The sequence below is a fragment of the Paroedura picta genome, chromosome 12 (assembly GCF_049243985.1).
Source record: "Paroedura picta isolate Pp20150507F chromosome 12, Ppicta_v3.0, whole genome shotgun sequence".
Taxonomy (NCBI): domain Eukaryota; kingdom Metazoa; phylum Chordata; class Lepidosauria; order Squamata; family Gekkonidae; genus Paroedura; species Paroedura picta.
The window spans coordinates 37933884-37961526 of record NC_135380.1 but is presented as its reverse complement, the minus strand read 5'-3'; the positions used below and the strand labels follow the sequence as shown (position 1 = coordinate 37961526).

General features: G+C 45.4%; 1 protein-coding gene and 1 pseudogene across 7 annotated transcripts in view; one reads left to right on the top strand and one right to left on the bottom strand.

Annotated features, from left to right (window-relative positions):
* The window catches only part of ASTN2 (astrotactin 2), a 754634-nt gene that overhangs the window by 249270 nt on the left and 477721 nt on the right, over positions 1–27643 (top strand). For 5 of the 7 annotated variants that reach the window (XM_077305065.1, XM_077305063.1, XM_077305067.1 and 2 more), the window contains exon 4: positions 17777–17926. In XM_077305065.1, coding sequence (XP_077161180.1) covers positions 17777–17926 — 150 coding nt within the window. Of the gene's footprint in view, positions 1–4603; positions 4621–17776; positions 17927–26399; positions 26544–27643 lie in introns of those variants that run through there. The other 2 variants (XM_077305069.1, XM_077305070.1) reach the window with 2 other exon arrangements.
* On the bottom strand, positions 264–690 carry LOC143821989 (trafficking protein particle complex subunit 1 pseudogene; annotated as a pseudogene).

Genomic DNA, 27643 nt, shown 5'->3' with positions numbered 1-27643 from the left:
TTGTTTTTTCCAATGGTATGCACATGTTGCAAGAAAAAAAAAAACCCTTGCGTCATGAACTCCACTTGCTGAAAATCCACTTTGGGAGCTCCTGAGTATTGAAGGAAGCAATAATATGAGACTTCTTGGCCCAGGCAGCAAGTACATTATAGAGGATATGCTGTTCCAAGGCAGCATTGTCCTACAGAGTGTCTGCCTGACTCATTGTCTGACAATAGTCCACATGCGTCATGGGAACACAAAAGACAGAATTATTAGCCAGCCTAAGGGAAGAAAGATGGTAGGGTGTAGACAAATATGTCCAGCTTGCTATGGAAGAGCTTGCTCTGAATTGGTTTGTTCACATTGCACAGTGGATTCTTGACCAGGTACTCAACACAAATATAGTTGTAGATCTATTGGAGCACATCCCAGATGTTGCCCAGGCCTACGTCTGAGTTTATCATTACCTTGAGACTGTTGGGAATCTCATAATAGTGGAGCTTATGGTTTCTCCTGGAAGCCAAGAAAGCCATCCTTCATATCTAGGGGGTTTGTCTTGCTGACAAAAGAAGGGATGGAGAAGAGCATGCTGTACATCAGATTATACTCCTCCTTTTTGGAAATGCCACCTTCCTTCTTCCGATTCCATTCACAATAGTTTAGGCAGACAACATTAGAGTCAAAGAGATACAGGTTGTGTGCTGTCATCTTTGCCAGGACCTCTAAAGATTTGCTCCTCTTGATGTTCTACATCTTTTTAGGGCTTCAAAGTGCATCTTGCTTGCTTCCTTTTGGAGATAATGAAATAAGTAATCTGATGCACATGAATTTTTGCTTCTGCTGCTTGTTTTAATGATGATGGGTAGTGGTGAATATTTTGTAAGCCATTTTGAGCAACAGAAAAGTGGTATAACTAAGTTTAAGCAAACAGTGCTGTGGTTTTACGGTATGCTGCAAGATTCTACTTCAGTAGACAGCTGCCCCTCTGGAGTAAAAGGAGGAAAAAGCTAATAAATAGAAATAAAATAAAATAGGTCCTATGTTAAGATAAAAATGTAGTTTCGGAGGGTAGCCGTCTCGGTCTGCCATGGAGAAGTAAGCTTCAAGCCTAGTAGCACCTTAGAGACCAAGAAGAGTCAAAGCTCCCTTTGTCAAATAGGGAGTCTGGTAAATATCTGTTTGCAGTTTGTGATTTTTTAAGGACACAAAGAGCTAATGTAGTATCCCTCTGTCAAGCGGATATTTGGCAAGGCTGCTGCTGTATTCTGTGAAAAATAAGCCTTTTAAGTTACAGGAGAGTAGGGAGGCTAAAAGGGAGTTTCAGGACCCAGATATAAATAGAGCTGGTCCATTAGGTTAATTTAATATATTAGGTAGCTCAATTAGATTTTTGATAAACATGGAAAGAGGGAACCCCTTTTTAATTGTCCAACAGACCTCTTTCCTTAAAGTTAAAGCAAGACAGAGTTTTAAAGCCCGAGGCATTTATTGCAATAGAAGCTACCATAGGTAGGGTTGTCACCTCCAGGTAGGGAAATATTTGAGGTTATGGGGGTGTTAATGGCTAAAGCCCACTTCATTGCGGATTCCTCATTGAGGCTACAATTTGTCTACTAGATATATTGATAACATTTAAAAAACTAATCTTTCTGTCCCTTCTTTGCTGAAGTCACTTGAGAATTTCATCCTTGGTATTTTAAAAGTTGTAATCTTGGTTCCCAGGGCATAACTGAAGAAAAAAAAAAACTGTTCTTGATGGGGAAGGTAGAAGCCAAAACATTTCACTAAAGACTTTTAAAACCTCTTAATGGTGTCAGAGCAATATGTGCATGTATATTTATAAATCTTATAAATAAATAATAGCAATAATAATAATGTATATGCATACATGCATATACATTATTGTTATTATTGCTATTATTTATTTATAAGATTTACATCTCATCCTTCTGCCTTTATAAGGGCCACCAGGGTAGCTAACACATTAAAACACATACGATAAAATTATTTTTAACAAAATTAGGAAGGAGGGATCATTAGGGAAATGCTACACTGGCAATGACGGAAACAGAAGGGGGCAGTTGTCTCTCCATGGGGAAATAGTTTTGGAGTATCAGTGCCATAGTTAGGAAGAGCCTCCCCTGGGCCACCACCTGCTTATCATAGAATGTGGGGGCATGTGAGGCAGGACATCTGATAGTGACAGTCGGAAAGGTTTATAATGGATTAGCAATTCTTCAGGTATGTTGGGCCCAAACCATATAGGTCTTTAAAGGTCAAGACTAGCACCTTTCCAAGAAACAAATTGCAAGCTAGTGTAGATAGACCAGGACTAGAGTCATATAGCTACATGAGCTACTCCAGTCAACATCCTGGCTGTAGCATTTTGTACCAACTGAAGATTCTGAACAGTTTTCAGGGGCAGCCCCACATAGACCACATTGCAGTAATCTAATTTGGTTGTAAGTAGAGCATGGAACACAGTGGCAAGAACTTTTTTGCCCAGGAAAGGCTATAGCTGGCTAGACAGCCAAGGGTAGTCAACCTGTGGTCCTCCAGATGTCCATGGACTACAATTCCCATGAGCCCCTGCCAGCGTTCGCTGGCAGGGGCTCATGGGAATTGTAGTCCATGGACATCTGGAGGACCACAGGTTGACTACCCCTGGTCTAGAAGGAACACCAGGCCATCACTGCCATGTCCTTATCAAACAGTGAGCCTGAATCAAAGAACACTGCTGAAAATTAACTGAATCCTTCAAAGGGATTGCAGCCTCATCTAGCATGGGAGACACCTTGAATCTCAGATCAGGTCTTCAGCCTACCCAGTAGCATTTCCATCTTATCAGGATTCTCCTCAGATGGAATAAAACAGAAATCATCCCAAGTATTTGGACAAGGTGGAACCCTGGATCCATCTGTCCCCATCACTCATAACATGGAGCCCTAATTAGAAGGGATGTGAAAGAAGCAATGTTGGAGGGAAAATGTTGTTTCTTTGAAGAATTGGGTTTTATATCCCACTTTTCACGACTCAAAGAAGTCTCAACATGGCTTAAAATCGCCTTCCCTTCCTCTCTCCCCAAACAGATACCCTGAGAGGTAGATGGGATTGTGAGAGCTCTAACTGTAACTAGCCCAACGTCACCCAGCTGGCTGCATGTGGAGGAGTGAGAAATCAATCCTGCTTCTCCAGTTAGAGGCCACCACTCTTAACTACTACACCATATTGGCCGTTGCCATCACTGCCACAGAATACATTTTAAAATGAGCTTTTCATAGAACCATACAATCAAAGAATCATAGAGTTGGAAGGGGCCATACAGGCCATCTAGTCCAACCCCTATCAGATTTGGCTTGAGTGCTCCACTGTCACCCTGGCTCTCTCTCTTGTATTTTATTGCTTGCAGTCACTCAGTAAACCAAAGGGCTACCTGGGCTCTAACACCTGATAGAGAGACCCTAGGAATGATAATGTAAACTGCCTGGGTCATTTCCTCATTCTAGAAGTCAACCAGGGATAGTCAACCTGTGGTCCTCCAGATGTTCATGGACTACAATTCCTCATGGGAATTGTAGTCCATGTACATCTGGAGGACCACAGGTTGACTACCCCTGAACCAGGGCATTGACGGGAGCATCAGCCATATCAACAGGACAACCCTCTAGATCTGTCAGAAAGCCCTTTGGATCCATCTGTCTCCAGGAACAGATCACGTTAACACCTCCTTCACCCCTGCAGCCTGTTATCTTTATAAATCTAAACCACAACAGGTTGTGTTTGGAATGGTCACTGTTCTTGACTGATATATCTATACCATGCTTTCCAATTACCCTAAGCTGCAAGAAATTTCAGAGGCTAGCTGGATAATCTGTCATAATTTCCTACACCCTTGGGTCACATTCTTCCTGCCCAGAACAAAATATCAGATCAAGTGTGTCCTGTACAATGTGTAGGGCCAATTTTTACCTGAGACAGACCCATGTGGTCAAGGAGGCTTGAGCCACTCCTGACAAGACAGACTCGGCATGGAATTTAAAGTGTCCCCAAGGATAACCAGCCTAGGGGTCGTCAACATCACCTTTGAGACCAGCGCTTTCAGCTGGGGGCAGGGGGCTGATAGGTAGCAGTGTAAGAAGTACACTAATCACAATTCTATCTCTCAATCCTAACTTTAAGTATATTAATTCTAAACCTGTAGTGTGCTATATGGGGCACCATGCTCAGAGGGATGGAATCCTTAGGCAAGGAAAATGTAAATAGAGTGGAATGACGAGATGTGCCCTCTGTGATAGTTCCATGCCAAGATCATCTACATTTTTGTGGGTTTGCTGTCCATTTGCTGTGTACTGTTTAACCTAAAGGGCCTGCAGTAGACAACAGCAAAATAACATTTCTAATCTTTGTCTATAGAAGTTTCCCCATAGTGGCTAATTATTAGAAGATATTGCCATAATGGCTCTGTTCAATTACCCATCAAAAATTGGAGAAGGTGACCTTTCCCAGCAAAAGGGAGGCCCAGGTGTTTCTTGTGAGCCAAGAAACAGCAGGTTGTATTTAGGAAGGGGGGAGGGAGGCTGAGAATTGGCTGAAGGTGAATTCCATGTGGGTGATAGGATGATGGATCTCCTGCCTTTTGTGAGTGTTTCTTTTCTTCCGTCTGTGAGCTTCTTGTATATTTGCAAATGTAGCAACTATTGCAGAGAAGTCATCAATCTCTAGTGTGGTGTCATCCCAAAGGAGACGATCCAGCTAGCCCCTGGAATTTCTTGCAGCTTAGGGCAAGTGGTAAGCACGGTACAGGTATATCAGGCAAGAACAGTGACCATTCCAAACAGCAGGAAGACATGATAATGCATTCTTCTTAGATAAGGTAAGCAAATTTAACTTGTGAAGTTTGATTATTTTAAATGCAAGTAATTACATATATGTCGGTAGCAGCTCCTGCCCCAAGAGAGACCTTTCCTTTTTTATAGCACCCCTCTTCTTAGTTGGGAATTGCCATGACACTTGTGTACAACGTCAACAGAGTTTTTTTCTTCCATTAAGAGTGTTTGCACTAAGAGCCTCTTGTGGCACAGATTGGTAAGGCAGCTGTCTGAAAGCTTTGCCCATGAGGCTGGGAGTTCAATCCCAGCAGCTGGCTCAAGGTTGACTCAGCCTTCCATCCTTCTGAGGTCGGTAAAATGAGTACCCAGCTTGCTGGGGGGGTAAACGGTAATGACTGGGGAAGGCACTGGCAAACCACCCCATATTGAGTCTGCCATGAAAACGCTAGAGGGCGTCACCCCAAGGGTCAGACATGACTCAGTGCTTGCACAGGGGATGCCTTTACCTTTACCTTTAAGAGTGTTTGCAAGTGTATGCAAACATAGCCAGATTTAATTAGGTAAGATCATACCACTAGTAAACTTAAATTTATTTAACTGGATGGCAGTCCTAAATAAATACATTAAAATAAATCAGGTCTGGAGGAAGACGTCATTCATGAGGTTCTTCTTCCCTCCTAGCAAGCTTTTTCTGCGAGATGTGGGCAGCAGGCAAGTAGCCTTCAACAGGCCATTCCTTTCTTCTCCCCCTCTATCTCTCAGTAAGGAAAGATTACCCTGACCCGGGTAGGCCAGGCTAACCCAGTGATCGGATCTCAGAAGCTAGGCAGGGTTAGCCCTGGTTAGTAGTTGGATGACAGGCTGTCAAGGAATTTGAGGGGTGTAACACAGCAGCAGGCAATGTCAAATCAACTCTGCTCATCTGTTGCATCGGAAACCTTCAGGGTTGTCATAAGTCGGCTGCAGCTTGGCAGCAAATGGCAAAGGTGTATGTGAGGGGGAGATCATTTGACTGGACTGTACTTCCAATGGAATTCTTCTGAGTAGTTGTTTAAACAAAACTATAGTGCCCCTTAGTTACTTTCTTCACTTATACTCTGCCCTTCTACCCAATTCCTACTGATTTGCCTTTTCTATTGTCTGGGGAGGGGAAGTACATTGTCTACCTTCATCTTTGTGGTTTCTAAGCAGGCACACATGGGACCGCATGATTGCTGGCCAGCTGCAGGGAAGAGCTTCTAGGCTTTGGAGTGCTTCTCCTCCCTCTGTCTATAGAGGTCCAGATTTTTGCACAAAAGGTCAAGTGACAGAGGTGGGGCAAGCATTCCTCCCCTCAGTTCTCTTCTTGCTGCCATGAGGAGAGGATGTGCTTTTAAGCTGCTACTCCATAGAGACTTGAAATTAAAGGAAATAGTTTTTTTATCCCATGGAGAACAATGAAGACTTGGTTCAACAAAAGGCTGTTTTTAGGGAGAGTGGAGCGAAAACTACTTTTGATATATATTTCATGGCAGTACCTGGGGGTTTCTGACATTCTGCCCCCTTAATATCAGCCTCCAGCAGTGGGACATGTTGCAGAAGGCGTCAAGGGGTAGGCTGAATGGAAGTCCTGAACCAACCTGGGGGCTCCAACATGAGCAGCATCTACCCACTCCTTACTCCCCCTTGAGAAATTCCTCCCAATCCACAAGATACTGCAATTTGCCTCAGTGCAATTTGTAGTCTAGGATTTGTTTGACTTCATAATGGGTGTGTTCATCCACATATACCAGAATAGGAGCCTCCAGACCTGAGTGCCACTGGTGCGGATCAGGGGCACAACGCAGCATGCTGGAATGGAACACAGGATGAACATTCTTATATGTTTTAACCAAAGCAAGTTCCACAGCTATATCGTATATCAGGGGTAGTCAACCTGTGGTCCTCCAGATGTCCATGGACTACAATTCCCATGAGCCCATGGACTACAATTCCCAAAGGCTGGCAGGGACTCATGGGAATTGTAGTCAGTCTGCTTGTGATTTATAAAACACCATAGATACTGCTTCAATATCTGATTCATCTTTTCAGTTTGTCTATTCATTTCAGGGTGATAACCTGAGGTCAGGGCTTGCTCCACCCATAGTAACTTCAGGAGCTCCCACCAGAATTTTGCAATGAACTGGGGCCCTCGATCCATAAGGCTCGTGAGAAGACCATGCAATTTATATATGTGCTGCACAAATAAACTTGCCATCTTCTGGGTGGTGTGCAAAGAGGCGCAGGGAATAAAGTGAGCTTACTTTGGAAACAAATCAACTACCACCTATATTTCAATTTTGCCTTGGCTGGAAGGAAGATCTGTTATAAAATCCATATAAATGTCTCTACAGGGAGCAGATAGAGTATGTAAGGGACATAGGAGATCTTGGGGCTTGTCTCCTGTACATAATCATGAACATCCTTCCACATTGAACGCCACCAGTCATGTTGATGTACTAGATGGATGGTTTTCACCAGCCCAAAATGCCCAGCAGCTTGTGAATCATGACACAGTTTTAGGAGCTCTGGGCATGTAACTGCAGGGATGCAAAGCTAACCCCTCCCTTTCTTCCAACCTGGAACACAGTGTTGTGAATTCAGCAACCCCTTCTAAATCCTTTTGCAGACAAACACTAGGGGAAGTGCTGAGTTGGACAGGCTGACTCTGCATCATGGTTGCCAATCCCACATGGGTCAGACTGACCATGGAATCCACAACTGGGTCCACTTTGCTTTCGTGCTGGGTAAGGTGGGACAATGCATCTGCTAGGAAGTTCTGCCTCCTTGGGAGGTGCTTGAGGGAGAAAGAGAATTGAGAAAAAAATCCCGCCTAACTGATCTGTTTGGCCATTACTTTGCGGGGCTGGCGTAAAGCCTGAATGTTCTTGTGATCTGTCCAAACCTCAAAAGGAATTGGGGACCGCTCCAATTAGTGTTGCCAAGTAGAGAGTGCTAATTTAATAGCATCCACCTCCTTTTCCCACATGTCCCAGTTTTGTTCTGTGTCATTAAACTTTTTGGACAGATAGGTGCAGGGTTGCAGTTGCCCCTCAGCCTTCCTCTGGAGGATCACAGTCCCCATTGCCACATCAATAGAATTGACTTGTAAGACGTATGGCCATGTGGGGTCAAGTGTGATGGAGGATGGGCTCCATGGAGAACAGTATTTTTAACTCCTCAAATACCTGTTGATTTTCTGCAGTCCAGTGAAGCTGTCCACCAGCCCGTTTACAACCTGTCCCCCCCTTTGATTTTTTAATAAGTTTGTGAAGGGAAGGGCAACCTGCACAAAGTTAGTGAAGGACCTATAGGAATATGCAAATCTGAGAAAACCTTGCAGCTGCTTTTGGGTGCAAGGTGGAGCCCAGTTTAATAAATCCTTCACCTTATTTGGGTCTGTGCTTAACCCTTGTGGGGAAACCCAATAACCTAGAAAGTCTAAACTCTGTTTATGGAATTCACACTTAAGAGAGCTTGTCATACAGGTGATTAGCCTGCAATCTCCTCATGAACTCCTGGACCAACTGTTCATGATCCTCCATTGTTTCAGAGTATAACAGAATATTATCAAGATAAACCAGGGGCCCTTTATACAACAGATCATGTAGGACCTCATAAGATTCATAAGAAACTCCCAGAGTGTCCGCTAACCCGAATGGCATCATGAGGTACTCAAACTGACCCAGCAGCGTATTAAAAGTTGTGTGATGTTCTTGCCTCCACTTAATCCACACCATATAGTGTGCTTTGTGCAGGTCAAAGTTGGTAAAAATCTTGCCCGATCCCAGTTGGCCCAGCAGGTCTTTAATCAGAGGGAGGGGGTAGACATTGTATGTAGACACAGCGTTCAGCCCCCTGCAGTAAATGCACAATCACAAAGACCACACAAAAAGTACTGGAGCAGCCATGTGTGAAATAGGGGTCTGATGAATCATCAAGCTAAGTTTTTATCAAGGAATGTCTGTAGTTCCCTCATTTCCCATGGTCTCATGGAATAGGTTTTCGTTCTTTAGCACAGTCTGTTTTACGATGGGGGGGGGAGAAGGTTGTCACCATCCCTTTTCTCAAACACTTCCTGTAGATCTCAATAATCCTTTGGAAGGGTTTCCCACTCTTTGCGACCCACCCCTGCATTCTCAGCCTCGGGTGGTACTGCAGCATGAATTCTGCCTGGGGTTTTCTGACAATGGTGACGCTCTTTCTCATATTCTCTTCATCAGTCAAACTGATTCAATTTTGGATTATATCTGAAATAACAACTTGACAGCCAAGTCCTTGGGCATAACCTATGCTTCATCAACATCTTTAAAAGCAAAGGTACTTCCCATGGCATATCCAAAGGTATCCTCAAGCAAGACCCTATTGGACACAAGACTATAGATACCAGGCCCTTCTGGTCTTTCAGCATGGCTTTTGGCCTCCTTTTACTAATCAGTCTGAACCCAAGAGACAGGATAGACAATGGGGAAGAATCCCTTCTCAGTCTCCCAGGGAACAGCATTCTAGAAATGCCCCATCCCCCTAAGTTCTGACCAGAGTTTTTTGGGGGCAAAAATATATCCATAATAAACAGAGGTTAATTATTGGATTTCAAATCACTGTCTCCCTTTGAATATTATCCAGTCCAATCTTGCAAACTTTCTCCTTTTCTAATGCAGGAGATATACACTTTGTTAATTACCTGATCAATTACAAAGCTGGACCCTGTGGATTGATCAAAGGGCTGCTTTGGGTGTGTAGGGGGAGCACCTTCTAGTGGTGATGATATGGCCACCTAATATATATATTTTCCCCACTGGTATGTTCCACAGGGCAAGTGTACTGGTTGTCATGCATTCTTTTAGCACCCTTCTGGCCCAAAAAGACATGGTTCCCCATCTTTAGAAACTAGCCGGAGGAGAAACATAGCCCCAGTTTGCCATCCTCAAGTACATTTGCTGCACCTGACTGCTTGGCTAATCCTACAGTAGAGTAATTTTTTCACAGGGTTGAACAGGTAATGGCTACCTTGCATGAACCCACAAGAAGACGGCTGCATGGTTATAAATGGAAACGTTTCATGCACTGGCCTTGATCCACAATCATGTAGCTTGAGTACAAATTTTGATTACCTAATAAAATTGCAAGAAAAGGGTCTAGCAACCTCATCTGGAAAGGCCATAGCCACTATCTTGCCAGTTCATGTCTCAGTTAATGGGCGGCCAGTCTTCTCTGTTCCAGAGTACAAAAAATTTCTTCAAGGTTTAATATATTCTCATCCATTGTACCCCCTGTTCCACTAGGGAGTGTGTCTTTAGTGCTTTCATGATTGGTGTATAAACCCTTTGAACCAGTAGCCAGTGCCGATTTGTCTTTTGTTTCTTATAAAACTGCCTTTTTGATAGTGATTACTTCTGCTAGAAGGGTAAGAGAATTACAGGTGCTATACTGTGACCCTCCCTGTATAAAATTCCACCCAGACAAAGAAGTACTCAGATTCCTTGTAGATTCCCTGTATTTTCCCAATAGTGGTCTCACAATTTTATCTCAACCAAGACATTACCCTTCCAATATTCTTTCTGTCCTTGACATCATAATCAAAAAGAACACTACATACACTAGATGTACAAAGAACACATTTGAAAAGGACACAATAGTTCAGTAAAATCAGAGTCCAGTAGCACCTTTAAGACCAACAAAGATTTATTCAAGGTGTGAGCTTTCAAGTGCAAGCACTCTTTGTCAGACTAAGAACTGACCATCATAACAGTACGAATATATAAGCAAAACTTAATCTTGTTACATTAGTAAACTGTGTCACAACATCCACACACAGCCACATGATAACTCCCTGCCAAACCAGCCAATCAAACCCCTCAAACCAGCCAATCAAACCCATCAAAATGTGTAGTTCACAAAGACATATTTAAGGAGAGATAGAAATTTATAAGTTTCAAAGGGGCAAAAAAGGGACAGCTTTTTCAGTTACTCTCCTGCTGGATTGCCTCTGCATTCAGAACAGCATATGATTAAACTGAAGTCTCTTGTCCAATGTCCCTGAAAGTTCACTCACTAAGAGCTTAGGCATCTGCAGCGACATTCAGTGCTAGACTCATGCTCGAGGCTACCTGCGAGACAGAGACTTGATCACTCTTATGTTCATCAAACATTACTCAGTGGACCTGGACTCCAGAAGTGAAGCTGCAGTGGGCGAAATGGTGCTACGAGTTATTTTTTGTTGATCAACCCACACCTTCCTCCTACACTAGGTGAGTTTGTTATTCTCCCATGTGGGACTGCACAGGTGGCACATAGATGAAAATAGGGTTGCACTTAACTGTAGCCATTGCTCATTGATTGTCCTTCTGTTCAGGCAATCGTCCCTCCCTTCTTTCCCCACTGTGGGCTGCCAAATGGGCAAGGGCATAACTCATTACAGTGAACTGAGAGGAGGAGTGCTAGCCTCACTTCTGTTGTATGACTTTTTTGCATGGGAAAAGGGATCTTGGTAGACAGAGGGAGAGGGTGCACACCAAAGAAACATCTTCAGAAATGCTTGGAAGCCCTTCTTTGTGGCTGGCCTGCAATCATACAGGCCTATGTGTGGCTGTACAGAAGGCCGCTTGATGAACAAGCACATCCTCATTTCCATTAGTCTTGGCATGCACACATGGCATCCCATCCCAGCCCTGCCTATGCTAAAGATGAGTCTCTCATCAGCAGCTCTATGCCTTCCTTTCACTTGCCTCATGGCTTCCAAGCTTTATTAAAAACTACTAAGGACCTCCCCCCCACCCCTATTTCCAGTTTGTGAAACTGCGGCAAACTTGTGATGGTATCAGAGTTTTCTCCTGCCTAGTGCCTGATAAGGACCGCAGTTGGCACGGTGCCTGGAACAACAAGGCTGGTGGGGAGAAGTATTCGGGGAAGGAAGACGTCTCATGAATATGTGAAGGAGAAAAAGTACATTTCTTCTTTTCCTCTGCATCAATGACAAAAAATCATTCTGCTCTTAGCCCATAACCCTTTTCCTTCCAAGCATGCAATTATGTGTTTGTGTGTGTGTGTATTATGTTGCATGTTTAACGTTGCACATGTTTTGGCCTTGAAAATCATAGGCTTGAGAATTAAGCTGGCAAATGTTTCCCTGGGTTTGAAAAGAATGCATTTTTTGAGCTCTTAATGCAAGTTGTGATACATTATTTGCGCAGAGTTTCTCCCCCGCCCCGGCCTCTCTTTTGTAGAAATGGGCTTATTTGAAATCGAATGCCAGCTCAGCCTGGGAGCTGGTGAGAGAGACAGAAGAGGGTCCCCTGAGAGAACATTATCCTGCCTGGTTTATAATCCAATCCAATTGGCTTATCTAAGAACTGACTGGAGACCAGAATCACTTCCCAAAGCTATCAGTATCTCGCAGGTTGCTACGATACACAATCAAGTTTGGTTATTTTTATTATTGCTTTGCTGCCTTATGTGCATCTTAACAATATTACAGCATGCCTTAGAAATTTACCTGTTCTTTTCTTCAACAAGGGAAGCATAAACATCTCAGGCATGCTCTAGGGGAAAGATGGCCTCTCTGATTCTTCAGTGCCGCTTACAATTTGCAGTTCTGTACAGTGCTGCCATAGCAGCTTGGTAGGTGTATTGGGTTGCAAGACGCATGTAGAGCAAAACCTTTCGTGTACTCCCCCATTCAAAAAGATCCAGAAGAGGTTGAGGATGATAGGCTTACCTGAACAGTTAGTGGGATGCTTGTGGAATGTTATAACCTCCAAAGGCAGCTGTTTGTGGATTGGGGACAGATCCTTGGATATTCAGGTGGCTCTTATCAGGTTTTCTACCAATACTTTATTTGGGTCTCTATGCTTCTCAGTAAATGTTCCTTTCATCTTAGGGAACCTCTGGATAACCATAACTCTAGCTATCTGTTCACACTCTGTCGGAATAGTTTTAGAGATGCACCTGTCTCTTGTTCTGCACTTAGATAAACAGATAATAACACCTATGAATGCACAAGCCTTATAATGAGTTATTCCATTGGTCTGTCAAAGTCAGTATTTTCAGCTCTGACTAGTAGTGGCTAAGGTGGAGGTGTTTCATATCACGTATTACTGAAACCCTTTAGCTGGAGATACCAGGGATTGAACCTGGGATCTCTGCATGCAAAACGGACAACCTTTTCCTTGAGTGTCTTTTCTATGTGGCAAATTACAAAATATACCTGTTGATTAGTTGTTTTTCTGCCTTTCCCTCTTGAAGATATTAGATCTGACTACCTTCACTATGGTGATATCTAGGACTGATTATTGCAATCTGCTCTGTTGCTTCAGAAAAGCCCCCCATTCCTTTTCAAAAGTAGAGTTGAATAGCAGAAGATTCATAATTATTTTATTCATATATTCATTGATTTTGATATTTATACCCTGCTTTCCTCCCCAATGGAGAACTAAAGCATTTTACAGCATCGTTCTCCCTTCCTTTGTTTTATCCTTACAACGCTGCCTTGTCAAGTAAGTTAGGATGAAAGAATGACTGGCTCAGAGGTACCCAGCATGCTTCATGGCCGAGCAAGGACTTGACTCTGGGCCTCTCAAATCTTTGTCCAAGACTCTGACCACTTATACCACACTTGTTGGACATCTCCCATCAGTTAGTACCATGCAAGCAATTGGGTTGAATCTCTAGGTCTCAGAGGCCAAGATTTGCAGAGAGCAGAACTGAACAAGTGATTGCAACTTGTGTAGTTTAAGTCCGTCTGCTTTGTGGCAAAGTTGGAGTCTTTTACTATCTCAGTTATTGTGCATTAACTCTGCCCACCCCCAACCATGGAAAATATACATAGCTTTCTTAGAATGCAAAACCTGAAATGCTTTTACAGAAGCATGTCAGCTAGAAAAAGGTGTGTGTGTGTGGGGGGGGGGGAACTACTGTGCATCAAGTCTTCCCTGTAGAAACCTACTTGAGATTTGTATTGTTAAGCATTTATCAGTACATTTACTCAAAAGTTAGTTCCTCTGACCTAAAAGTAATTCCAAAACAAATTAAAGTGTTGGTGATTATTGTGTGTCTTGTTGCATAAATGGTGGGCTTGAAATGCACAAACACACGCAGATATGTTAAGGACTTTTCAGATCATAGCTAGCAAGGCATTAAGAGGCTCCTGACATAAGACAAGGGTAGCCAAACTGTGGCTCTCTGCATGTCCATAGACTACAATTCCTATGAGCCCCTTCCATGCATGATGCTGGCAGGGGCTCATGGGAATTGTAGTCCAAGGAAATCTGGAGAGCTATTGTTTGGCTACCCCTGACAGTAGCTTTGACTCTTATGAGCTTATACCTTGGAAAGCTTGCTGGTGCTATAGACTAAACTCTACTCCTCCTGCAGACCTTCTGGAACATGACATAGATACTGGTACACCTGGCCCAGTACTGTCTAACATGATTGGCAGCAGCTCTCTCTTGTTTTGCGTGGAGTTTTCCCTACTGCTGAGCTGTGGCTTCCCTATCAATCTGTACGGTTTTTGTCACAGGCATCTGTTGGGTTAGAACAGTGGTTCTTAACCTGGGGGTTGGAACCCCTTTGGGGGTGACCCTTTCACAGGGGTTGCAGCAGGGCGAGCAGCTTGGTTGGTGTAGATTGACATAGAGAGTTTGTCTGGAGCAGCGGAAAAGAGCGAGATCAGCAGGGTAGGAAAGATGCAGAACTAAACGGAGAAGCTCTGGAAATTTATGTACAATCATGAACAATGGATCTTCACGCCCTTGGTCAGTTTCAGTTTAATTTTGCATACTTTTATGGTTGGGGGATCACCACAACATGTGAAACTGTATTAAAGAGTCGCGACATTAGGAAGGTTGAGAAGCATTGGGTTAGAAGGACCCTTGTCTATGAACATTTCATCAGTACTCCCCATTTTGGGCCAAAATTCCTGGCTAGTAAGAGTGGGCAAATGATGAGATTGCATGACAATCAGTCTTCCCGCTCAGACCCATCAGCTCCTGCCTTCTGCACACCATCTCCCTCCCAGAGCTGAGTCTGCCAGTGCTGATAAGTCTTGGATGAATACAGGAGTTTTTTCAAAACTTCTCTTTGGGAAATTTTAGATGCATTATCTCAGGAACCAGTGAAACCTTCAAAGGCAAAGCAAATCAGTAGCATGTCCAGTAACCTGATGCTATTAGAGCCTTTTTATGAGTCCTGCTGGCCATGACCAGAGTGTGAAATTATATGCCTTGCCTTCCATTTCATCAAAGGCCAGTAAAGACAGACCTGTAGAATAATCATGTACTCTTTTTCAATCTAAAACTTTCTTTTCAATGCATTCTGTTTTCCTCTGTATAAGTTGACTTTTCTACCTTTCCTTGAACAGTAAAGGCAGTTGTCCTTCTGCAGTGTCATGGGAGCTCCTGCCTACCAGTATAGGAAAACAAAATGCAATAACAAAGATTCAGACCTTGAACAGAGCTATATCTCTCCTTGTATCAAGGGCTGGTTTCTCCATGGTGGCATTCCAGCAGGAAACCTCACTTCAGCTTACACATTTGCCATTCCATGCAGCCATCCCTGTGCTCTCTCTTAAACCAGACTCTGCTTCATGCTGGCATGAGAATTAAAAACTGTAGGCTGCCAGTCTAGCCTGTCTCCAAGCTCCCCAGGTGTCCAAATATTACCAAGTGCAATTCATATCTCATGTAGCTCTAGGGCAAGGCAGGCCAGCAGGGTTAATGCATTGATTTTGTTAATCTACCCCAAGCCTGTCTTGGCCTCTTAACCAAAGCAATACCTTGAATGGATTTAGCAGATCCACTTCCCTAGGTGACCTTTTTCACAGAACAGAGTACCGATGTAGACCAATTAGGTATGGCAGATGAAATTCATGTAAGAGATATTGGGACTAGAAAGCTAGATGTTTCTAAAAGTGGCCATGGAAGATGGGGGCTTGACAGCTGTCCAATATGCATGTTCAGTTTTGTACACTGTGGCATGGGAGGCTGCTTCTTTTAGACTATTTCCGCATTAGTAGACGTATCTTGTTTCAGCCTCTTTGGATTTCCTGTGGATGCTGCACATCTCAAGCCTTTCCACATTTAGGCTTTCCTTCCGTTATTTCCCAGGCTGAAATTCATGACGTGTTTTCCGCACTGAGTCGGGCGGGGGCAGCCTCCTATCATGCTTTGCTCACTTCCCTTTCGCCCAAAAATGTGTTTTTTTGCAACATGGTGTCTGCTTGCACCTTTGTTTTCATTGCACCCCCTTAATTCATAGAGTCATAGAATCCTAGAGTTGGAAGGGGCCACACAGGCCATCTAGTCCAACCCCCTGCTCAACGCAGGTTCAGCCCAAAGCATCCTAAAGCAATTCCCACTTAAATTCCCATCCTAAATTTCCACCATTCTGCACAGTTGATTGCCTCCCCCCTCCCCCCAAAATGTCCTTAATGTAATTTTGTTTTTAAAAACTTGTTATAACATTATCAGACTGCTGTGTAAGACTGCAAGGCTGATTTTTTAAAAAAAACAGCATTGTAGTGCTATCACCCCCCCTTTTTTTTAAACAAAAAGGCAGATTTTTCAGAATGGACAGAAGGAGGGGGGAGGAAGGGAGTTCCCAAACAATTCAAAATGCAGCAGCACAGGAGAAAAACCTGATTGCATGCTTTTACATTTTGGGCAGCCCCAAATTAGACCCTGTTAGTTCCCGCTTTAAAACATGAAAACCGTTTTTTCTGGGGATTCTTTTGATGTGGGAAAAGGGGACAAAGGTGTGGCCCAAAGTGGCAAATTTCAGTGCAAAAATGGACCAAAAAAAAACTTCTTTAAAATGCAAATCCATATGATACCGCTAGTTGGAAATAGTTTGTGGTTCTGGCATTGCTTGGGGGTCATGCTCCATATCTACCTTTTTAGGGGTTCTGCAGTTCCTACTCACAATATTATTTCAGCATTGATCGCCCTGGGAGGAAGCTTAGAGTAGAAAAACTTATTTCTGCCAGTGAGTCATATGCATTTGCTATCATTAGGCATGGTCACGAACTGGCTCACAAACTAACATTTGTCATACATTTTGGCTGGTTTGTGAAGGAATGCTTGCAAACTAAAAGAACTACCATGAACTTTCAGGAATTTTGATGCAGGTCATAATGCCTCTTCACAAAAAAAACAAAACAGCTGTTTGGTTTAAATGGCTTCCAGCAAAAGCAGCAGGGAGCAGACAGCAGGGATTTAAATGGCTCACAAACCAAGAGGAACTAGGTGGGTTCAAGATCCAACCTCCTGTTTGTATGGGTTCATGGTTCAGCCATGAACTACAAACCAAACCACGGAAATGTAGTTTATGCCCGTCCCATGATGTTATGAATTAAATATGACAAAAGATTTGGTGGTAGCAGCACACAGACTGACATAGGGATTTCTCCCATGTAGCATGGTAGAGGATGTAAGAGTATATATTAGGAAATGAATACCAGGGCCCATTCTGCACGCTTTGGATAATGCACTTTCAATGTGATTTGTGTCTGGATGGTCCTACACAGAACAGGGAAATCTACTTCTAAAGTGCACTTGAAAATGTGCTATCTAAAATATGTGGATTGGGCCCTGGATTTTTAAAGGAAAAACAACTGTGGGTTTTTGTGTGTAGAACTTTAATAGAATTTGTATGCTTGTTTGAGCTCTTGGGCTTCTACAGAATTTAGTAATGGTGTTAGAAGCAGCTGGGCACCATGCTTTTCTGTTTGCATCTCCCACTCACTGCACAATGAGACATAAATAGGATGGCCTATGGTGGTCCAAGTAAGGCAATTCTGAAGGTATCTGTTCACTGTGGTCTTTAGCGCTGTGTTGCTGCCAGCCTCGGTAATTTTAGGACTATATTCTGGGGAGTGCCTCTGAAACGGACGTACAACATTCTGTTTCCCTATGCCCTTCTAATAATGCTCTTCCATTGTTTCTCCTTTATAGCTGCAGAGGTGACTCAAGAAACAGTAGAGTCCTTAATGCAGAAGTTCAAGGAGAGTTTTCGAAACAACACACCTATCGAGATAGGTCAGCTCCAGCCAGCACTACGCAGCTCATCTGTTGGACGACGGAAACGGAGGAACCGGCCTCGAGGTAGTTTATCACTTTGGAATATGGTCTCCCCCCTCCTCCCTATCCTTCCCCAGGTATTGTAAGCAATGTAGGATCTGGCAGGGATCTACCACGAGTATAACTGTGATGTTTTTATGTCCTAGTTGATGTAAGAGAACCAGTAGCATCCAAAACAATTCGTATAGTTGTTTGCAATACTCAAAGTGCTTTACCTACATTGTTATAGTAGTCTTGCAGCCTTGAGGTAGCCTAGCTCAATGCTGACTCCTTGCACCTCACTCTTCCGTTTGTCCGCTGAGTTCAAGGATGGGAAACGGCAGTTCATTCATTATTCCTCTCTATTTATGTGCCACATAATGCCAATATATGGGCAAACTCACTATTGCATGGGGCTTCCTGCTTTGTCAGGGATGGCTGTTGAATGTGTTTAGTATGGCTGGGCTTTTCAAAGACTACTTCAGCTCCTCTGTTTGGGAAGTCTTTGCTTTCTGGGAGCCAGAGGCAGTCAGGAATTTTCTAGGGCACAGTGTTTCAGCAAGTGGTTCTCAACCTTCCTAATGCCACGATCCTTTAATACAGTTCCTCATGTTGTGGTGACCCCCAACCATAAAATTATGCAAGGGTTCTTTCACAGAAATTAAACCGAAACTGACCAATGACGTGAGGATCCATTGCTCATGATTGTATATAAATTGTTTTTTTTTTCTGGGGTTTCTCAGTTCAGTTCTGCCTCTTGTCCAACCATGCCGATCTCGCTCTTTTCCGCTGCTCCACACAATGCTCTATCTCAATCTACCCCGCAAGGCTGTTGTGTGGATGGTGCCCCCCCCTCCCGTCAAGCTGCTTGCCCTGCTATCCCTAGGAAAGGGTTGTTCGACCTCCAAAGGGGTCTCAACACCCAGGTTGAGAATCACTGGTTTACAGTAATCTTAAATGTTTGCTCTCACAAGTTTTCTGGTTTGGTTCTTTCCAGTACTGAAACTGATTTTTGCATCATTGGGTATGTTGACAATGGGGTTCTGGGCTACTTTGGCAAGCATAGTTGCTTCACTGGGGGTTGTACATTACATCAGTGAGTTTGAGTATAGTTTCAGTGACAGAAATCCTTGCTTGTCCCTGCCCTGGGTGCCACACTTCCTTGTTTTCCCCTCACTGTATTGCACAGCAACCAGTTGTGGTGCATGCAATATGTGAAAAAGGACCTTTTCTTTGTAAAAAAAAATCCCTGGTTCATATAAAGACTGTTTCCTGATCTCATTTTGTACCCCTACTAATCAATGCTATCATGAACTCAGAAGCTTTCCAATCAAGTGGATATTGCACGATTTAGCAGCATCTTCCCATCACTCGTCCTGCTGGGACTTGGGGGAGGTTCGGGTGGCAAACAACGGCATGCATAGCAGTTTCCTTCATCCCTGTATAGGCCCTGTGTGCTGGACATCTGGGCAGGAGATGTCTCCCCCCCCCCCAGTGGTAGAGGATTGTTGCCAGGTGGGAGGATAAAGATGGGACTTTGCTGCTAGTATTTGTAATTGTCTCTGTGTCTGTATTTTATAAGAGCCTCTTGTGGCGCAGAGTGGTAAGGCAGTTGTCTGAAAGCTTTGCCCATGAGGCTGGGAGTTCAATCCCAGCAGCTGGCTCAAGGTTGACTCATCCTTCCGAGGTCGGTAAAATGAGTACCCAGCTTGCTTGCTGGGGGATAAACGGTAATGACTGGGGAAGGCACTGGCAAACCACCCCGTATTGAGTCTGCCATGAAAATGCCAAAGGGTGTCACCCCAAGGGTCAGACATGACTCAGTGCTTGCAAAGGGGATACCTTTACCTGTATTTTCTGTGGGTTTTTATGACTTGAATGTAAACCGTCAGGTGCCAGCAGGGCCTTGGATTGGTGGTTAATAAAATGTAATAGAAGAAGAGTTGGTTCTTATATGCTGCTTTTCTCTCCCTGAAGGAGTCTCAAAGTGGCTTACATTCATCTTCTCTTTCCTCTATACAGCATGTGAGGGAGGTGAGGCTGTGAGAGCCCTGATATTCCTGCTTGGTCAGAACAGTTTTATCAGAGCCATGGTCCTTGGGTCCCCGAACTGTGTCTCTTACACAGTCCCATGTCTAGAAACTAACCAAAGACTATTGGAAACCAGACCATGGTTGTTAACAATCAAGTTCTGGCTTCGCATTCATTTTAGATCTGACCCCAATAGTCTGATTTCCCTTATGCTATCTGAACATGAGTCATCTACTTGGTTAAGACACATTGAGGGAAAAATTAAATCTATAGGAATCTCTTTAGACTCCTTGTATCTGGTATCTGAAAAGACTGCATTTAATTCAATTAAATGCAGACTGTTAGACATAGAACTGCAGGAACCTAGCAGTAAAGCTAGAAACGTTTGCTCGCCATTGAGCTTGGGGATCTCACCAAGCTCTCAGCCCCTAGCTGTGTACTTCTACCATCTAATCATCCCACAACAGTGTAGAGCATTCATGTTAGCTGGAACTAATGCTCTACCTTCTGCTGTTCTATATGGGAGATTTCAACAGGTCCCGCATTCAGCGAGGTTGTGCCCCTGTGGACAATGCTGTATAGAATCAATTACACACGTTTTCTTCCATTGTCCATTTCATTCCTCGATCCAAGCTAAATTTCTTAACTCACTGCTGTGTAAAAGAGAACTGCATTCGGATGAACGTAAGATTCAGTTTCTTTTGACATCCCAGAACCCTGATATAATTGAACCAGTTGCAAATTTTTTACATCTTACCATGAGAAATCGTGAATGTATTATGTCTTACCCTATAGCATGATCTTTGCCTTTGTTTTCTCTAGCAGTGGATCCTTTTGCACTTTCCCTCCTTATATTGTATTTTATATGCTATTAAAGGCTTGTTGTTGTATTCAGTGCCATGGTGAGCCCAAGGTCACCCAGCAGGCTGCATGTGGGAGAGTGCAGAATTAAACCTGGCTCACCAGAGTAGAAGTCCGCACTCCTAACCACTGATGTAGTGGTTAGATAGATAGATCCCATATCTATGTACCATTTATATTACATTCCAAGGATGTTAGCCATACTGTTTGCCTGTGAGGGGATCTTTTGGCTGCTCCTAGTAAAATTCTCTTTGTGCATTCTCAGATTCTAACAAGGCCCAGGCCAAAAAGGAATGTTGCTTCTGCTCTGTCACCCTTGCAGCATACTGAAAAGAGCTGGAAGCTCTAATGGAGTCAGGCTATAGGGGAGCTATAAGGGAGGCAGGTAGGAGATGTTCCTGACCTACTAATGTTTCTGGGGTGTGTGGGGGCTGAGGAAATGGGGGATGACAGCAATACTCCACCCCCTCCCTCAAATAGGTGTTCCAGTGGCTGTTTGCTTGCCTGCCTAGTTGTCGTCTTGAAGGAGCTTCTGTTCAGAAATATTCTAAGTGTGTATCAGCTAGAAGTTGGTGTGGCTGGACCTGCATTTTCTGTGATGGTGATTGGAGGCCGGAGGGAAGAGGAACGTCTCGATTCCTTCTCTGTTTACTGTTGGCGTTCGTTTTTCATTTATTTATGAGCCTGAAATGTGATCTTTTTTATTCTGTGTTCGTTTTCCTGTACTACAGGCCCGAAGAACACTTCTTTTATTACTATTGTTATTATTATGATAGCTCCGGCTATAAATTATTCACTTAGTGCCGAGAAAATGTTCCTTCTCTTTAACTGCTTTAACTGATTTAGTTCATTCTGCTGCCTCTGCTTATTCAAGCCGATGTTTGCCGTGGCAATGAGATGGAGAAGGGGAGGGCGAGGAAAGGCTCTGACTGGTCCAGCCGCCCCTTCCCCATCTCATTTCTTCAGGCTTAAGTCCTTTGAAAAGGATGCTTCCCCCTCGTGCGCACAGATCCGTTCCCCACCTCTGACTCACTGGGGCCAGGATGCATCATTAGTGCTGGTCCGCATCAACTTGTATTTGCTCAGAGTGGGGGCTGGCTAAGTATGCGGTTAAGAGCTTTCCAATGTAAAGCAAGTCCTGCTGAATCAGACCGAAGCTCCGTCTAGTCCAGGCCTTGACAATTTTTCCTCTGGATCCAGGAGCTAGGTTCATTTTCCCTTTGCTGCATAATATTGCCACTCTCAACCCCATCTCTGCATGGCCTGAGTTTCCCACAGCCCCAAATCTGAAAGCTGCAATCCATTTGCAGAATCTTGAGATCACACGTGGGACACAAAGATGCCAGAAATTGACAGAGTTGATTCCATTTAAGCAACTAATCCCTGGCTCAAATAATATTTATTTAAGGAGACAAGGCTAAGCCAGGAGTGGGCTTCACAGGTAAAGCTTCAGCCCAATTTCCTCCTCCTCCGATGATTTATTGAAATACGGCTCCAAGCCAGCTACAAAACTCACACAATTTGCAAAACCGTAATCCAGCAAATCATAGCTTTGGACACATGTCCAACAATCATAATTCAGGCTGAACAAGATGGGATTATTATTATTATTATTATTATTATTATTATTATTTCGATTTATTTCCCGCCACTCCCAAATGGCTCGCGGCGGGTTACAATGTCTTAAAAAACCCATTAAAACTCCCATTAAAAGACTTAAAAATGTCACAACATGGCAGCACAATAATAAGATCCCCTTCCTACCCCCATTCCTAAAGAAGGGGGGGGTGGAGGAGAAGGAGGTCAACGATGTTCAGGAAGCCCGAGGGAGAGCAGTCGATGTACCCCGGCAGCCCCAGCCTCAACCATAGACCTGGCGGAAGAGCTCCGTCTTGCAGGCCCTGCGGAACGTTAAAGGGTCCCGCAGGGCCCGCAGCTCACCCGGGAGCTCATTCCACCAGGTGGGGGCCAGGACCGAAAAGGCCCTGGCCCTGGTCGAGGCTAGGCGTGCTTCCCTAGGGCCGGGAACGACCAGAAGATTCTCACTCGCAGAGCGCAGAGCCCTGCGGGGGGCATAGGGCACTAGGCGGTCCCTCAGGTATGTGGGTCCCAGCCCGCGTAAAGCCTTAAAGGTTAGAACCAGAACCTTGAACCGGATCCGGACAGCAATTGGTAACCAGTGCAGCTGCCTCAGCACAGGCTGGATGTGGGCCCTCCAAGGTGTGCCGGTGAGGACCCTAGCGGCTGCATTTTGTACCAGCTGGAGTTTCCGGATCAGAGACAGGGGTAGGCCCGCGTAGAGCGAGTTACAGAAATCTAATCTGGAGGTGACCGTTGCATGGATCACAGTGGCCAGGTGTTCGGGGGACAGGTAGGGCGCTAGTAGCCGGGCTTGGCGAAGATGGAAAAATGCCTGGCCGGCTACTTTCCTGACCTGCGCCTCCATAGTCAGGGAGGCATCAATGGTCACACCCAAGTTTCTAGCCTGGGACGCGATGGTAAGATGCGCCCCTGCCAGGGTGGGTAAATGCGCTTCCTGTTCCCGCCCCCTACTTCCCAGCCACAGGACCTCCGTCTTGGAGGGGTTGAGTTTCAGGCGACTCTGCTCAAACCATTCTGTCACTGCTTCCAAACATCTGGCGAATGGTTCTGGGGGGGAGTCTGGGTGGCCGTCCATGAGGAGATAGAGCTGGGTGTCATCAGCGTACTGATGGCAGCCCAACCCAAAACTCCGTACCAGCTGGGCCAGAGGGCGCATGAAGATGTTAAATAGTGTGGGGGAGAGAACCGCGCCCTGTGGGACCCCACAAGGGAGTCCATAAGGGCGCGAGAGCTCATCCCCCACTGCAACCCTCTGGGTCCGGTTCTGGAGGAAGGAGCGTATCCAGCGCAAGGCTGTACCCCGTATCCCCGTACCGGCGAGGCGGTGGCCCAATATCTCATGGTCCACGGTGTCGAAAGCAGCCGACAGATCCAGAAGGACCAGCACGGCTGACCCGCCTCTATCCAGCTGGCGACGGAGATCATCCAGCAGAGCGACCAACACCGTCTCCACCCCGTGGCCAGGACGGAAGCCAGACTGATATGGATCGAGTGCCGAAGTTTCATCCAAGAAAGCTAGGAGCTGGTCCGCCGCAGCCCTTTCCACCACCTTGCCCAGGAACGCTAGATGCGACACCGGGCGGTAGTTGGCAGGGTCCTGCGGGTCCAGCGTTGATTTTTTCAGGAGAGGGCGAACCACTGCCTCCTTCAGCCGCTCGGGGAATTCCCCGGAACTCAGGGAAAGGTTGATAATATCCCTGAGTTGGCCTCCTATCCCCTCTCCGCTCCCCTTGAGAAGCCAAGAGGGACAGGGATCAAGGGGGCAGGTGGTCGCCCTGACCGACCCCAGCAACTTGTCCACTTCGGAAGAAGAGAGCCGTCTGAAGCCATCAAACCTCGCTGCCAAAGACGGCCAACAGGTCTCCAGTTCATTTACTGTATTAATTGTGACAGGAAGGTCATGGCGAAGCGACAAGACTTTATCCGCAAAAAAGCTCGCTAATGCCTCGCAGCCAAGTGCCAATTGACTAATATTTTGGCGCCCCTGAAGGGCGGTAAGGGATCTAACTACCCTAAATAATTGGGCCGGGCGAGAGCTTGCGGACGCGATTTCCGTGGCGAAGAACTCTCGCTTCGCCACTTTCACCGCCATCTCATACGCCCTCATAAGCGTGCGATAAGATGTTCTTGCAGCTTCGTCGCGAGTCTTCCGCCACACTCGCTCTAGTCGTCTCACCTCCCTCTTCTTTTCCCGGAGCACCCCCGTGTACCAGGGGGCCCGTTTGAGTCGAGGGCAGAGAGGACGCTTAGGGGCAATCTCATCTATAGCGGCTGTCAGACGGGACTGCCAGTCCTCTACTAACGCCGCCAGTGAGTTGCCAGGAGGCATCGGGTCCCGCAGAGCATTCCGGAAACCAATTGGATCCATGAGTCTCCGCGGGCGGGCAAAAGTGCGCCCGCCGCCCAACTGGGGAGGGGGTGGCATCACAAGCCGGGCCCGCAGGGCATAGTGGTCTGACCATGGCACGGCCAAAGCTGGCTCCAGAACCACCTCTATCCCGGCACCGAAAATCAAGTCAAGCGTGTGGCCGGCGTGATGAGTGGGACCGGCAACAAATTGCGAGAGCCCTAGTGTCGCCATGGATGACACCAGGTCCCCACCAAGTCCTGAAGTGGGCGAGTCCGCGCCCACTTCAGGACTTAGAATCAATTATAGAGGATGTCCACTGCTGCCTGTTATATTGTTGTATTGTTTTATTGTTAAAGGTAAAGGTATCCCCTGTGCAAGCACTGAGTCATGTCTGAGCCTTGGAGTGACGCCCTCCAGCGTTTTCATGGCAGACTCAATACGGGGTGGTTTGCCAGTGCCTTCCCCAGTCATTACCGTTTACCCCCCAGCAAGCTGGGTACTCATTTTAGCGACCTTGGAAGGATGGAAGGCTGAGTCAACCTTGAGCCGGCTGCTCTGATCGAACTCACAGCCTCATGGGCAGAGCTTCAGACAACATGTAGGCTGCTTTACCACCCTGCGCCACAAGAGGCTCTTGTTTTATTGTTAACTGGGGAAATTATTGGGTTTTATTGTATTTTTAATATTTTATCATGTAAACTGCCGTGAAACCTGCTGAGGAGTGGCGGTATATAAATCTAAAAATAAATAAATAAAATAAAATAAATAATAATTGAAAATCAAACATTTAAAACATTACTCTTCCTCAGATGACAACCTCACTGTCTGGGAAAGGTGAAAGCAGAAGTTTGTTTCAAAGGCAGTTGCAGGGATAGCGTCACATCCCAGAGCCCCCTCTCTCCTACTGCAAGCTGTCATAGAGGCGAGGGCCAGAGAGGACCATCCATGTTCTTCTAAAGACAATGGGACAGGATAGCAGGATAACCATGGCTCCAAGGTAGGGGTAGTCAAACTGCATACCTCCAGATGTACATGGACTATAATTCCCATGAGCCCCTGCCAGCGAATGCTGGCAGGGGCTCATGGGAATTGTAGTCCATGGATATCTGGAGGGCCGCAGTTTGACTACCCCCGTTCCAAGGTGTTCCAGTCCCAAATCAGAGATACAGTCCAAGTTTGGGGCAAGAAGCAGTCAGAAGCATAGTCAGTGTCTCATCCAAGGTCAGAACTGACAGCAGTCAGAAACATGGGCAGAGGCTGGCAGAGGACCAAGGCATGGCCTGGAGGCAATCCAGAGGTCCAACAGATGAAAGTCAGGGTTTCAGAGCAGGCCAAGTGAGTCCTGTGCAGAAATATACTAGTATTCACACATAGGGCACCCGCACTGTCCTTCTTTTGTAAACCACTTATATAGGGCATGGCAATCCCCAAGTCCTGATCCTAGAATTACTTCCAGCCCCTGGTTCCCTGCATTCAGCTTTCATCCTGCAAATATCTCCCTTGTTTGTCCAGTTCCTCGTGATAGTGAGACTGTAGGCAGCACCACATCTTTTCTCTTTAAATTCTTGCCTTTGCTGAGGTCTCCTTTGCTCTAATGATGTATATGCTTCAGGTGAGCTGGGTACTTGTTCTGATGGTTCAGGTGTGGGAGGTTTGTTACCTTCTGCAGAGTGGAGCCTTTGGAAGAATCTCTCCAGAGAGAGAGATTCTCTCCAGCTGCTTGCTGGTTATGTTTTGACCCAGGATAGTGCCAGATTCCTCATCTTCCGAGTCCTCCTGTGCTGACTCATGTGGTGGAGCTGCACTGCAAAATCCCTGGTAGGTTAACCCCCACCTCCAGTATTCCCTCCCATGCAAACCCCACCCCATTCTCTGCCTCCCAAGAAGGGACTTGCCACATTCTGAGCATGAACAAAGCTCAGAGCTGGTTCCATCGGACCACAGAAGATGCAAGGAGCACCAGGTACCAGCCTTGGGAGACCCCAAGCTGCAGGAAGGTCATTTAGTAACTTGCATCCAGCCTCCCAAGTGTTGATATCCCTCTAAAGTGGGGCTGGCCAAACTGTGGCCCTCCAGATGTCCATGGACTACAATCCCCATGAGCCCCTGCCAGCATTTGCTGGCAGGGGCTCTTGGGAATTGTAGTCCATGGACATCTAGAGGGCCACAGTTTGGCCAGCCCCGGTCTAGCAGAGTGCATCTATGGGTTTAATTGCCTCAGCTATCCGTAAACGCTACACCCCACCCCAACCTTGGGCCCTGGCAATTCCCAAATTCTCAGGAGCATTTTGCTTCCCTTGGTACCTTGAGGGAATGAAATCTGACATGAAAGCTGGAGCTGGATTAAAGGTTTGTTGGTATTTAAGGTGCTTTCAGATATGTTTTATTTACCAAGCTGTGCTGATGCTATGCAGCTATTTGCATGGACAGAAGGGATTGTTGCTTTGGGATTCTTGTGAAAGGCAAGCACCTAACATTAAAAACAAAAGCCAAACATGTGATGTTTGTGTATAGCCACCTTTCTTCTCTTGCCTGAAAAGCATATGTCGCTTAATTGAAGGAGGGGAGGCAAAAGGAACAGTTTGCAGAATCACAGTCATCTGGACAAGCACTCAAAAGCTCCTGCCTTGAATAAAATCTTTGTGGATTTTATTCCGGACTGTGATTTTATTGTGCTACTTCAGACCAACACGGCTACTCATTTGAGTCATCTGGACACTTCACCTGCAGGCTGAAAAGCTGATGCGTGAGGAGAGCATATTACCCAAATTGTGATGCAAACAGATTTCATGACTCTGCATCTCTTGGCCTGCTTATTTGTTCATTGATATTTTATGGTCCACCTTTCACAGAGGAAGCGCATGCAATCAGTAAGATGAGGCATCTACTAAGTAATGTGCTAGTACCAGAATTACAGA